The sequence below is a fragment of the Gouania willdenowi genome, chromosome 14 (assembly GCF_900634775.1).
Source record: "Gouania willdenowi chromosome 14, fGouWil2.1, whole genome shotgun sequence".
In the NCBI taxonomy this organism is placed as follows: domain Eukaryota; kingdom Metazoa; phylum Chordata; class Actinopteri; order Blenniiformes; family Gobiesocidae; genus Gouania; species Gouania willdenowi.
Genome location: NC_041057.1, coordinates 18,408,706 through 18,422,045, shown reverse-complemented (window position 1 = coordinate 18,422,045; position 13,340 = coordinate 18,408,706). Strand labels below are relative to the sequence as shown.

Genomic DNA, 13,340 nt, shown 5'->3' with positions numbered 1-13,340 from the left:
CAGGGATTCACAATACAGGTATTAATAAACACATATTTCAGATGAAACAGTTAAATAATTGTAGGTACTCAATAGTTTTTACAGCTTTGGGGTTTAATGAAGGCTCAGTAGACTGTGTGTATTGTTGTAATTAATAAAATAGTTAAAATAATGTAAATTTAAATTTATGGATATGGAATTTTGCTATGATTATCAACAGGTTAATTCTATAATATATATATATATTATATTTTTCATATATATATATATATATATATATATATATATATATATATATATATATATATATTTTTTTTTTAAATTGAAAACATTGTAGAATCCTAACAATACATTTATATACACAAGAGAGCAGCTTTTCAGGAGTCGATTATTAAAAAATAAATGTTATGTCTTAGCACACTCCCACCCAGCAGGGGGTGCTAACGGGGACAGACTGAAGCTAATGTGATGGTAACAACGGTAGCTAGCAGCGTGTTTGAAAAAAAGAAAAAAAAAGGAAAAAAAAATGGAATTCATTAACGGCTTGCTTTCACACGGACTGTATCCCAAACCTCGTTAATTAGAGAGGATGTTGGAAAGCAAGGGTCGACATTAGATATCTGAGTTTATAATTCAGTGAGGACGGTGTTGCTGGGTAAAATGGCTGCGATGAGGTAAAAACGGTTTATTTCTTTATTTGGTTATGTCTCTTATTCCCTTTTTAACGGAGTGTAATTAACTAATTGCCCATCCTGTGTCTAAACTAAGAATTCAGTCATAGTTGCTCCAAGAGTGGTTATACGTTTAGTTTACATTTGTAAAGGTAGTACAGCGAAGTTGAGGTCTTTGGTAGACATTAGCCCGGATGCTAATGCTAACCTGTTATGAAGCATAATCCAGATATGCAGGGGTCATCATGTGACCTCATAGATTCCTCTAACGTCCACTGTCTGTATCTTTATCACTCATTCTGGAGTTATTTTGTCTGTAAATCCAGGATGACCTCAAGAATAATCTGGTAAATGAAAAGTGACCCGGTCCTTAGTGATTATAGATTGTTGTTATCGATGTGTGATAAAAACTGTTTATATGTTTGTGTTTGTAAAGTTGTTGAAAACAAAAAAAGTCTGTTGACAGGTAAAGATGCATCAATTGATAATGAGTATTTTTATTATTTTGTAATCGACATTTAAGTTTCACTTTTCACATTTAAAATGATTAAATCGTTTGATTTGTATCTGATAATTGTGGCTATCTGTACTGGGGTGGGAACCTCTGGGTACCTCACTATACGATACACAATACAAAGCTCACAATAACTATTAGCTCACGATATGATAGTGACGTAACGATTAATTGTAAGGCAGTTAAAAATCGATTCATAGGTATCACGGTTCACATCGATACACTGAAATTTGAATCGCAGTACTTTTTTTAAACAGCTATCTATTTATCCTCTTGTCCATAAGTGGAGGTGGCGGGTGGAATCTGCCACTACTTTCTTTCTGGACGCCTTCTACTCTTATACATGTTCATAAATGATTCCTTACCCCTTTAGCAGTGAAAGAATATCTGCGATAATTTAAGTGAATATCTGTAAAAGTCAAGTTTTTCTATTAGCTCTGTCTGCTAGCATAGTATCTCTTCTTCACTGCAAGAATATTTGCATGCTAACCGACCACTGGGTTGGTTGATTTGCTGGTCCAAACAAATATCTGACGTAAATACAATGCAGACTGTTTTTTTTTTTTTTTTTTAAAGTCCAATTGTTAAGGCACAAAATACATTTTCTGTTGTACTTTTAAAAAGAAAAAGAACAGTTTTGCATTGTTTACTATAGAACCAGAATTTAAATGAATAGGCTTTTTCTTCATTTGTATTATTCCTTTATTTATTTCATTCAAGATTTATTTTTAGTTAAATTGCATTGTTTTGAATAGTTTATCAAGGGATTCTTTTGCCAATGATAAATTAAAGGAAAATAGTACAGTATTTTCTAGTTTTTTCCCCCCAAAAAATAAAGGAATATTTTTCAGTCATCATTTGTCTACATTTTGTAAAATAAATCGTGAGAGAATCATATCGTGAACCCAGTATCATGAATCAAATCGGGAGTTGAGTGAATCTTTACATCCCTACGATATGACGATACTGCGATTATCAATATATTGGTCAGAAATCAATCTACGATAATCTATGACATAGCAAGAAAAAAAAGATTAAGTGAAAAAATACAATTTTTATTTTATATCTCTGAAAGACAATAAATTAAAAGTGTCCTATGAACAGTGACACTATTTTAGTGCAACATTTCTGTAATTAAATGTCAACATACCAATGTAAACGAATAAGTATCTCCTGTAGTGCTTTCTGTAAACAAAAAATAGGGTCTTTCTTACCAGTGACATCATTATAGTGCAATATTCCAGTAAACAAAATATTGGTTCCTTTAATAAACAGTGACAACATTTCTGTGAAGACCGACCGGCACATTTTAGTGAAAAAGCACAAAAGATTTTGAAAGAAAAAAAAAAATCGATACTTAGCCCGAGCATATCGATAATCGATGGTGAGAAAAAAATATGACGATATATTGCTGTATCGAGATATCGTCACACTCCTAATCCGTACGGTTGCCGTATCAATATATCAACATTTTATTCGTAAGCAGCTCCCCTATTTGGCCAGTTTAGGTCACGTGATAGGTCAGCCATTGGTCAGTTTAGGTTGTGTGACTAAGACTAAACCTAATCCTAACTCTAACCCTAAAAATTGTTGCGATATTGGGTTATAACCTAAGCCTAACTCTAACCCTAAAATTTGTTGCGATATTGGGTAATAACCTAACCCTAAACCTAATCCTAACCTTAAGACGCTATGTACGTGTACTTGGGTAACAGTACCAATAGCACAGGGGGTTGTCCATACTGCAACCGTACAGGTGACGTGATAGATGCACCACGTGACTTGAAGTTCCATCAGTTTTATTTGAGCTCATATTTATTTTTAGCTACCCTGCTAACCCTTTTATTTTAGCCCTATCCCTAACCCAGGAAATACCCCAAAATGTTTATTATTTTCGTATATGTATTTTTAAAGGTGGAATTTGCCATGTTAAATATGTTAAAATGAAAAAATATTATTGACAATTCGAACCCACTTTAGTGGAAGGAAGGATCCTTGAGTGCGGCGCCTTAGACCACTCGGCCATTCTGGCACGGTGAAAAAGCATGGGCACATTACGCTTATGTAGAAAAGGTCTGGAAAACACGTAAAATGATCCCATAGTCCTGGAGGCTATAGATACGTTTCTGTATCAATTAGAGATGGGCATCGTTTGGATTTTAACGATCCTGATTCCGCTTCTCAATTTCAAATTCAAATCAATAAACAGTTCTTGTTTGTTTTTATTCTGCATACAGTGGAAACAGAAACTATAAAAAATAGTTATATTTTGAACTTGTTTATAATGTAGGGATGATATTATATACATAAATGTAATTGGAGTCTAAAGCCACAAAAATTGCACCACTTTAAAAAGAAAATAGACTAATATAAGACATTTTTACATGGCGTATAAGACAAAAGAGCAAGTATTTTTTCTTTATGTACATATGTATATTGTATATAACTGTAAATAATGTATATATTCTTTTATACACGGGTAAATGTGTGAATTGTTTATATTGTAATAGTTGTATGAGTGCACGTATCAATAAAAAAATTATTAATTAAAAGCAAAAACTTCCCGGGCCGTCAATGCCAGTAATTCCGAGACAGCAGCCCCTCCCCAGCTACAGAGAGATGGCAGCAGCAGAGGACTGTCCTACACTTCCTCATTTAGCTGGGCTAAATTAAAGCTGTCAACTTGAATAAGCCTACATTCTGGGTGAACTCATCCTTTAGTAACTCCCTAAGTTGATCATTTTAACCGTAGAAGTGGCGCTGTCTATGATTTGGCCGGAGAAGAAGTGATCAGAGCTCTTTCTCTCCCCTGTCAGCCTATGATCAGTGGTTGCGCAGCCAGACACACTCACACTCACACCAGACTGCAGTTGCTACAGTCGCGTTCTGAACGCACCTTATACAAAGGCAAGGCAAGGCAAGGCAAATTTATTTATATAGCGCATTTCATACTCAAGGCAACTCAATGTGCTTTACATGATAAAACATTCAATTGTTTAAAATCAATAAGAACATTTAAAATCATCAGTAAAATCAATAAGAACATTTAAAATCATCAGTAAAATCAATTAAAATCATCAGTAAAATCATCATTACATCAACAACATGACAAAAAATCTCTCTCTCAATCATATGCAGTAGAGAAAAAAAGTGCCTTTAACTTTGATTTAAAAATGTTCACATTGGATGCTGACTTCAGCTCCGCTGGCAGTTTGTTCCACTTCTTTGCAGCATAACAACTAAAAGCAGCATCACCATGTTTACTGTGAACTCTGGGCTCCACTATCTGATCTGTGTCCATAGATCTGAGAGACCTGCTGGGTTCATACCTGACTAACATGTCACTGATGTATTCTGGACCAAACCCATTCACAGATTTATACACCAGCAGCAGAACTTTAAAGTCTATTCTGAGGCTGACTGGGAGCCAGTGTAAAGACTTTAAAACTGGAGTAATGTGCTCTGACCTCTTTGTTCTGGTTAAGACCCGAGCTGCAGCGTTCTGAACCAGCTGTAGCTGTTTGATGCTCTTTTGGGGGATTCCTGTCAGAAGACCATTACAATAGTCCAGTCTGCTGGAGATAAAAGCATGGACCAGTTTCTCCTGATCTTTCTGAGCCATTAAACCTTTCACTCTGGAGATGTTCTTTAGGTGGTAGAAGGCTGTTTTTGTGATAGATTTGATCTGACTGCTGAATGTAAGATCTGAGTCAATCAGAACACCAAGGTTTTTGACTTGGTCTTTAGCTTTTAAAGATCGAGACTCAAGATAATTGCTGACAGCAGTCCTCTTTTCCTTGTTACCAAAGACAATCACCTCCGTCTTGTCATGGTTTAGTTGAAGGAAGTTTTCACTCATCCAGCAGTTTATTTTTTCTAAACAGTCACACAACACCTCAATGGGACCATGGTCATCTGGGTTCAGTGATAGATATAGTTGTGTGTCATCTGCATAGCTCTGATAATCAACCTTACAGTTCTGTAAAATTTGTCCTAAAGGAAGCATGTAAAGGTTAAACAGAAGGGGTCCAAGAACAGATCCCTGAGGAACCCCACAGGACATTGGTAATCTGTCAGATTCAAAGTTTCCAATGCTTACAAAATAGCTTCGCTCCTCCAAGTATGACTTAAACCATTGCATTACTTTTCCATTTAGTCCAACCCATGTTTGCAATCTGTGCAACAAAATTGTATGATCTACAGTGTCAAATGCAGCACTTAGATCCAACAGAATGAGAACAAACCCCCGCGTAAACAAACAGAGCAATCCGCGGAAAGAAACTAGTGCAGGCATTTAGGAATCAAAAAAAGGAATCAAAATTCAAACATCTTCGTAACGGTTCCGGAACCGGCCGTTAGGAACCGGTTCTCGGTGTCCAACCCTGCTATCATAGACAATTCAAATAAAATAATGGCCTTATCCTACTTGATGTAGCCGTCACCATGTATGTTTACTGTGAATATGCTCTTTTTGTCACTGCAGCGGGGACAAATTGAATGTTTTGGTCAACAAGCTTCATGAATTCTTGGCTCACTCTGCAGTGGAGGATCAAAATGGCACACCAGCCTGCGTGGAATCAGATGGTATGGCTTTTGAATCAAAAGCATTAGAGATGCAAATATTTTTGTCATTTTGATATGCTTATTAACTTGTAAACCTCACACTTCTTCTCTAGATCTAACAAGCAGGAGCTGTGTGGTTGGAAACTCAACAGAACACACTGTGGCAGAGGTAAATAAATGCACAAATTTTCACTGAGGAAATATGTACATTAGTGGATCAAACTTCAGTTGGATTCCATTGAAAATATTTATAGGTTTCCTTGTAAATAAGGTTCGTTTAGGATCTTTACGGATCAAGTTGCCAATTTATCATTTAAAAATTAGATGTTATCATTAATTAGTTGATGTTGTTAGACTTTTTTTTATATCGCATTAATGCGGGATTAAAAAAGGAAATTAACAGAATATCATGGTAAATATTCAAATAGGATTTTAAATCTGTACAAATATTACATGTTTAGTGTGTCCCGCATTTTTTAATGAGATGATCAGTCTCATGTGTTTAAACCATCAATAAGCCTATATAAGGTTACAAGCGTATTCGTCGCCTCCTTTACTACTTTTAAAATGTTCAAACCACAGAAACATATAAAACGTGTCTGACCTTTTTTCCATTGTCCTCTCCTTATTGCTCAGTAAGAGATGATGTCACGTCCTGTTGGTCTCAGCATTGGTTTCTATTGGCTGTTTAATCAGAGCGAAAGATGCAGCTCATGCACCCTCACATTAAACATTAAATCTGTGCTCGATCTAGTTGGTCTTACACTTAAGCTAAACACTGTCAACTGACTTGGTTTAACTGGGGAGCTTCAAGCTGAGAAGAGTTTGATGGAATGCTAAAAGCCAGCATGGTCACTGATGGCTTGGGTTAACCAGGGTAAAACCGTAGGCCTGGCTTTACTAGGGCCCTATAAAATCTGTTTTATTTTTTTCCAAATTCCGTTTTTTCCACTGTAATTTTTTTAATAATTTTTTTTTAGAAATATTTCTTTAAAGAAAATATGAGTTTTTAATTTCTGTGAGGAAACAAAATAAATACCAATAAATTAAAGAAAACTCATAGTTAAAGGCACGAACTTTTGGCCACTAGGGACGCTATACCTGTAACTTTCATGTCAAGCGCCCCTATTGGCCACAAGCGCCCCTAGTGGCCACAAGCACCGCAGAACTGTAGCAATAATCAACAGTCAGTCAGTCGGGCCAGTCTCCCTTGTCTTTTCATTGTGTATGCAGACAGTCGTTGACCTGTAACTTCGGGATAAGGATTGGCTCTAAGGGCTGGGTCGGTTGGGGTGGGGTGCGAAGTGAGGCTGTGCTCGCACTGCGGCTGGAGGAGCAGAAGCCACCGCTGCCGGAGGCCCGGCGCTCGGCCCTCCTCGCCGCGTCGGCGGCGCTCCCCCTCTACTTCTTGGCCTCGTAGCGAAGTTAAACGGGCACTGATGGTCTGTATTTAGGAGTCAGATGATGATTTGCGTTGTTTTAGAGGGTGTTTGTGGGAGTTTAATGCAGCCAAGACAGGAGAGGGAGGGCGGTGCACCTAATGAACGCTCCCCGGTAACATTTCCCCATTAAAAAACATTCTTTGCCCCATGGTGACGGGGTTTCATGCCGATTTTGTCCATTTCCGCGTTCAACTGTTTTCATTGGTCGATTCCGTGATTCCGTCCGCGATTCTGTTAACGCGGATTGTATAGGACCCTACTTTACTAAGAACATTTTGATTAAATACCCCCTGTTAAAGAAGCTCATTACTGAGACTGCATGAAGTAGTAAAAAAAAAACAACTAATAAACGACACTGTATTTTAGAAAACAATTGTTTTTAAAACTTATTTGCACATTAAACCGTAAATTAAACTGTGGGGAAAGTTTAGTAATCAGCATGTTGGTTATAACAAAGCATTTCCTTAATAAAATAGTGAATGTAAGTTCTCTATTTATTTTGTTTTGCAGAGTGGTTTGGATCCCAAAATTTCAAAGAGGTGAGTTAGCTGTTTATATTTTTTTTAATACAAAATGGCAGCATGCTCTCTAAGTCACTGCATTTCACATATATTTGATGTTTTTTTTTTTACATATTCAATGCCTTTATTTTTACTGTTACATTTCTCAGTGTGACATTTTGCTTATCCAAAGAGCGATGTGTTTCCTGATTTTACAGAAAACCTAGAGTTGTCATAAAGCACACTGGGCTGGATGAATCTGGAGAGTCAAATTCGAGTGAAGATGTGATATTACCAGTCTATGAAAATGGTTCCCCCAATTTCACTAGGCTACCTAAAGGTAAGTCCAAAAGTTTGACCGAAATAATTGCTTTTCATTTGTCCTTTTACTGTTATTTCAAACCGTGTTATTAATATCTTGCAAATAATTTTAGGTTGTTCATATATTTCTGAAATACAGTGGTATGCAAAAGTTTGGGCACCCTTGTAAATGTTCATGATTTTCCTTAATAAATAATTGGTTGTTTGGATAACAAATTCCAGTTAAATTTATCATATAGGAGACAAACACAGTGATATTTGAGAAGTGAAATAAAGTTTATTCGATTTACAGAAAGTGTGCTAGAATTATTTAAACAGAATTAGGCATGTGCATAAGTTTAGGCACCCTTGCATCTTATTGATTTTAATACTCTTAGCACTAATTATTGGAACTCAAAATTGTTTTGGTAACCTCAGTGATCCTTGATCTCCATACACAGGTGAATCCAATCATGAGTCAGGGTATTTAAGTAGGAAAATTCTAGGTGTTTCCTCTTTGCATCTTCTCTGATTAGTGGCAACATGGGAGCCTCAAAACACCTCTCAAATGACCTGAAAACAAAGATAATTCAACATCATGGTTTAGGGGAGGGATACAAAAAGCTATCCCAGCGATTTAAGCTTCCAGTTTCAACTGTGAGGAACATTGTGAGGAATTGGAAGACCACAGGCACAGTTCTAGTTAAGGCCCGAAGTGGAAGACCAAGAAAGATCTCCGAAAGGCAGCGGCGCAGGATGGTGAGAACAGTCACAGTCAACCCGCAGACCAGCTCCAAAGACCTACAACATCAGCTTGCTGCAGATGGTGTCACTGTGCATCGTTCCACTATTCAGCGCACTTTACACAAGGAGATGCTGTATGGAAGAGTAATGCGGAAAAAGCCTTTTCTCTGCACACGCCACAAACGGGGTCGCTTGAGGTATGCTAAAGCACATTTGGACAAGCCAGCTTCATTTTGGAACAAGGTGCTGTGGACTGATGAAACTAAAATAGAGTTATTTGGGCATAACCAGGGGCGTTATGCATGGCGGAAAAAGAACACAGCATTCCAAGAAAAGCACTTGCTACCTACAGTAAAGTTTGGTGGTGGTTCCATCATGCTGTGGGGCTGTGTGTCCAGTGCAGGCACTGGGAATCTTGTTAAAGTTGAGGGGCGCATGGATTCCTCTCAATATCAGCAGATTCTGGAGAACAATGTCCAGGAATCAGTGACAAAGTTGAAGTTGCGCCGGGGCTGGATCTTTCAACAAGACAATGATCCTAAACACTGCTCAAAATCTACTAAGGCATTCATGCAGAGGAACAAGTACAACATCCTGGAATGGCCGTCTCAGTCCCCAGACCTGAATATTATTGAAAATGTATGGTGTGCTTTAAAACGGGCGGTCCATGCTCGGAAACCATCAAACCTGACTGAACTAGAGATGATCTGCAGAGAAGAATGGTCCAAAATACCTCCCACCAGAATCCAGACCCTAAGATCAAGGATCACTAAGGTTACCAAAACAATTTTGAGTTCCAATAATTAGTGCTAAGAGTATTAAAATCAATAAGATGCAAGGGTGCCTAAACTTATGCACATGCCTAATTCTGTTTAAATAATTCTAGCACACTTTCTGTAAATCGAATAAACTTTATTTCACTTCTCAAATATCACTGTGTTTGTCTCCTATATGATAAATTTAACTGGAATTTGTTATCCAAACAACCAATTATTTATTAAGGAAAATCATGAACATTTACAAGGGTGCCCAAACTTTTGCATACCACTGTATTTTGTCTCAGATGTTTTCAAATTCCTCCATTCGTTTGTAAATTTGGCATTTCTAAAATAAAACAATGCATTTTAATACTTCGTTGTTTTTTGTTTACACAGGGACCGTACTGGTGAGGCCTGAACCAGTTGACAATGGCCGGGATGAATTCAGGGGTCCAGAGTTTCGGAGTCGGAAATCCACTTCAAGAAGACGAGGAGGTCTGCCACTTTTGTCTTTAGGTTTACAGACATTGTTCATTGATCAACAATTAGATGCAGAGAATAAGAAAAGCTAAATTTATCTCTATTTGAAAAAAATAAATACTTAAAACATCCCAAAAAATTTAAAGCAATGTCTTTAGATTACCGTATTTTGCTGTGTATATTTTTTTACCTTTGAAGTTGATGGCGTGGCGGAGCGCTCTTTGTTTTTTTTTTTTTTTTTTTTTTGTTTTTTTTTTTAATATGGATTTATCTGTCAGTCACACGTGTCCAGAAAAGGCAGGTGTCAGGAGGCAGAATATTACTGATAGTCACTCCTACAGCGGAATGAATGGAACAGCCACTGAACATCTTGGTGAACTGAACGTGCAGAAACGAGCTTTGGATAATGTGGGAAAGTGAAAGTTCTCACAGCTTTAATAACAGGACGGAGGCGTCATGGTGCGTATGCAGGACTGTGTCCGATCGTGGAGGGAAATTGCATGGTAGTGAGTGACAGCATAAGTTGTACATCTGTTGAATATTTTTATTTATTTATATATTTATACATAACATAAGATTGCTGATTGTTTAAATAAAAATAAAATACCTGGAATAAATGGAAGTTTCTGGAGCGGGGGGCGCTTCTGGCTCATATGCATGTACGGTGGGAAGAGTATAAAAACTACACTAAGGTTTAAAATGTAAGATATCTCAGCCAGTTTTTAATAGTAGTTAATAATAATATGGCATAAAGTTGTCAAATCACTGCATTAGGTTTATCAGTAGCGATCGCACACTGGACTCTCAGCCTGACAGCTCACGTAACTGACACACATACACAGAGAGAGCGCTGAAACACTCCGGATAAAATAAAAATCAGCCGGTTAATGATAGAATAGAAACAACAAACACCATAAAGTTGCCAAATAACCACGTTGGGTTTGTACAGAAGCAATCGTGTCCGTATTCTGACTCTTTCCTGACTCAACGTGATCACTGCTCAGGCAATGGTGCACGGGAGCGGACGGAGCTCCTCATCAGTCTGGTTTCAGTAAAAACTGACCATAAAAAGCTGTAAATAGACTGATAGGTAGACCCGGGGCAGTGAAGAGACTTTATGTGGAGATCGAAACTCATCTGTTGAAACTGATCAGTATATACGGAAACCTCCGTTAACAGGAGTACAACAGCCCGCCTACCTGCCCGTTCTGATTGGCCAAGTCATTTGAAGGGCACCCTCATCAGCTAATAGGGTGTGGCCTATGTCATGGTACGGCCATTATGTAGATTTTTCTTAGAAAATTGCGAAATTATTGGAATACGGCCTGTACAACGATGCTTTCAATAGCCCGGAACATATGGTATGTACTGTACATGCCTCACATATGTGCATATTCTAGCAAGTGGTTTGATTAGAAAATTGTTGAAAAGTTTAATGTTTGAACAAGTCGTTATTTATCAAAATATAAATTATGTGATTTGTTGCTAACCTATTTGTCATTCTTTTAGGAGTCCAACCTGCAGGAATTGTCTGTTGCACTGCATGCGGCCGACAAGTTAACCACTTCAGAAGAGACTCCGTCCATCGACATCCAGTCCTGAAAGTACTCATTTGCAAGGTAAGTCGAATTCTTATTTTTAAACAAAAATGTTTGAATATTTATTTACATAACTGTATTGTGTCCGTATATATTTTAAACATTTCTGAAATAAAACAGTCACTGTATAGATCAATTGCAGACTGCTGGCTTTAATTTAAGAGTAGTTGCATGATCCCAATCAGATTATTGGTGTAGGAATAATATAAAATTTTCTGATGGCAAACGGATCTAAAAAGTAAATTACACTGGAGAACAAAAGGTTGGTTTGCTGCAGTTCACTTGATTCAAATGCCTGTATTAGAGCCACCATGGAAGGAGAGACTTCCAGCCTCTACCAGTGAGCACTGATGGCTTTATACACTTTAATGAGGACATTGTCCGAGCTCGGACGGACCTAATTCCAGACGAGCTAACCTGTTCACTTGCATTTAACATCTAGTTTCTATTGACCTAAGCCATTTATTTGATTTGCTCAGGCTGCATGTAAACTTAGTAACAGGGCTTTTCCACCAAGAGCACAGAGTTTTTGTTTGGAGCTAGTGTTTGAGCTGGAGCCAAGTTTGAGTTACTCATGTTTTGTTGAAGAACCGGTTTGGTTTTCCACCGCAAAAGCGGCAAGTTGGAGTCACGTCCTTGCGTCACCGTAAAACATCAGTACGTCACTGATTATGTGATTGCGATAACTTGCAATGAGTCTTTTACAACGCTGTGGAGAAATTATGGCATACTTAGCTTTGCAGAATAGTTGTAATTCAGCCACATTGGAGGGTTTTCGAGCATAAACCGACTTTTTAAGGTCATGCCACAGCATCTCAATAGGATTGAGGTCAGGACTTTGACTTGGCCACTCCAAAGTCTTTTTCTTCAGCCATTCAGAGGTGTACTTGCTGGTGTGTTTTTGATCATTGTCCTGCTGTAGAACCCAAGTATGCTTCAGCTTGAGGTCATGAACCGATGGCCGTACATTCTCCTTCAGGATTTTTTTGGTAGACAGCAGAATTCATGCTTCCATTTATCACAGCAAGTTTTCCAGGTCTTGAAGCAGCAAAAACAGCCCCAGACCATCACACTAACACCACCATATTTTACTGCTGGTATGATGATCTTTTTTTGAAATGCGGTGTTACTTTTAAGCCAAATGTAATGGGACACAGACCTTCCAAAAAGTTCAACTTTTGTCTCGTCAGTCCACAGAATATTTTCCCAAAAGTCTTGGGGATCATCAAGATGTTTTCTGACAAAAATGAGACAAGCCTTAATGTTCTTTTTGCTTAGCAGTGATTTACATCTTGGAACTCTGCCATGCAGGCCTTATTTGCCCAGTCTCTTTCTTATGGTAGAGTCATGAACACCGACCTTAACTGAGGCAAGTGATGCCTGCAGTTCTTTAGATGCTGTGGGGTCTTTTGTCACCTCTTGGATGAGTCGTCACTGCGCTCTTGGGGTAATTTTGGTCGGTCGGCTACTCCTGGGAAAGTTTACCACCGTTCTGTGTTTTTGCCATTTGTGGATAATGGCTCTCACTGTGGTTCACTGGAGTCCCAAAGCTTTAGAATGAATGAAACCTTTCATTTAAAAACTGCATTTTGTGTTTACTATCTTTGACTAATATTTAAATTTGTTTGATGATTTAAAACATTTAAGTGTGAAAAACATGCAAAAAAGTAAGAAATCAGGAAGGGGGCAAACACTTTCACACCACTGTATGTATGTGTGTGTGTATATATATATATATTACTGTATTTAAAACATTTACTTAAAAAAGAATTCTGGGTTTTCTATTGCAAA

At 37.7% G+C, this 13,340-nt stretch overlaps 1 protein-coding gene across 3 annotated transcripts in view; it reads left to right on the top strand.

The window, feature by feature from the left end:
* Positions 1-418: 418 nt before the first annotated feature.
* LOC114476192 (transcriptional regulator ATRX-like) overlaps positions 419-13,340 on the top strand; it is a 35,984-nt gene continuing 23,062 nt past the window's right edge. For all 3 annotated transcript variants that reach the window (XM_028467539.1, XM_028467540.1, XM_028467536.1), the window contains exons 1-7: positions 419-653; positions 5,648-5,748; positions 5,841-5,896; positions 7,680-7,708; positions 7,888-8,009; positions 9,868-9,966; positions 11,461-11,570. In XM_028467539.1, the coding sequence (XP_028323340.1) occupies positions 640-653; positions 5,648-5,748; positions 5,841-5,896; positions 7,680-7,708; positions 7,888-8,009; positions 9,868-9,966; positions 11,461-11,570 (531 nt within the window). In that variant the 5' untranslated portion in view covers positions 419-639. The remainder of the gene's footprint in view (positions 654-5,647; positions 5,749-5,840; positions 5,897-7,679; positions 7,709-7,887; positions 8,010-9,867; positions 9,967-11,460; positions 11,571-13,340) is intronic.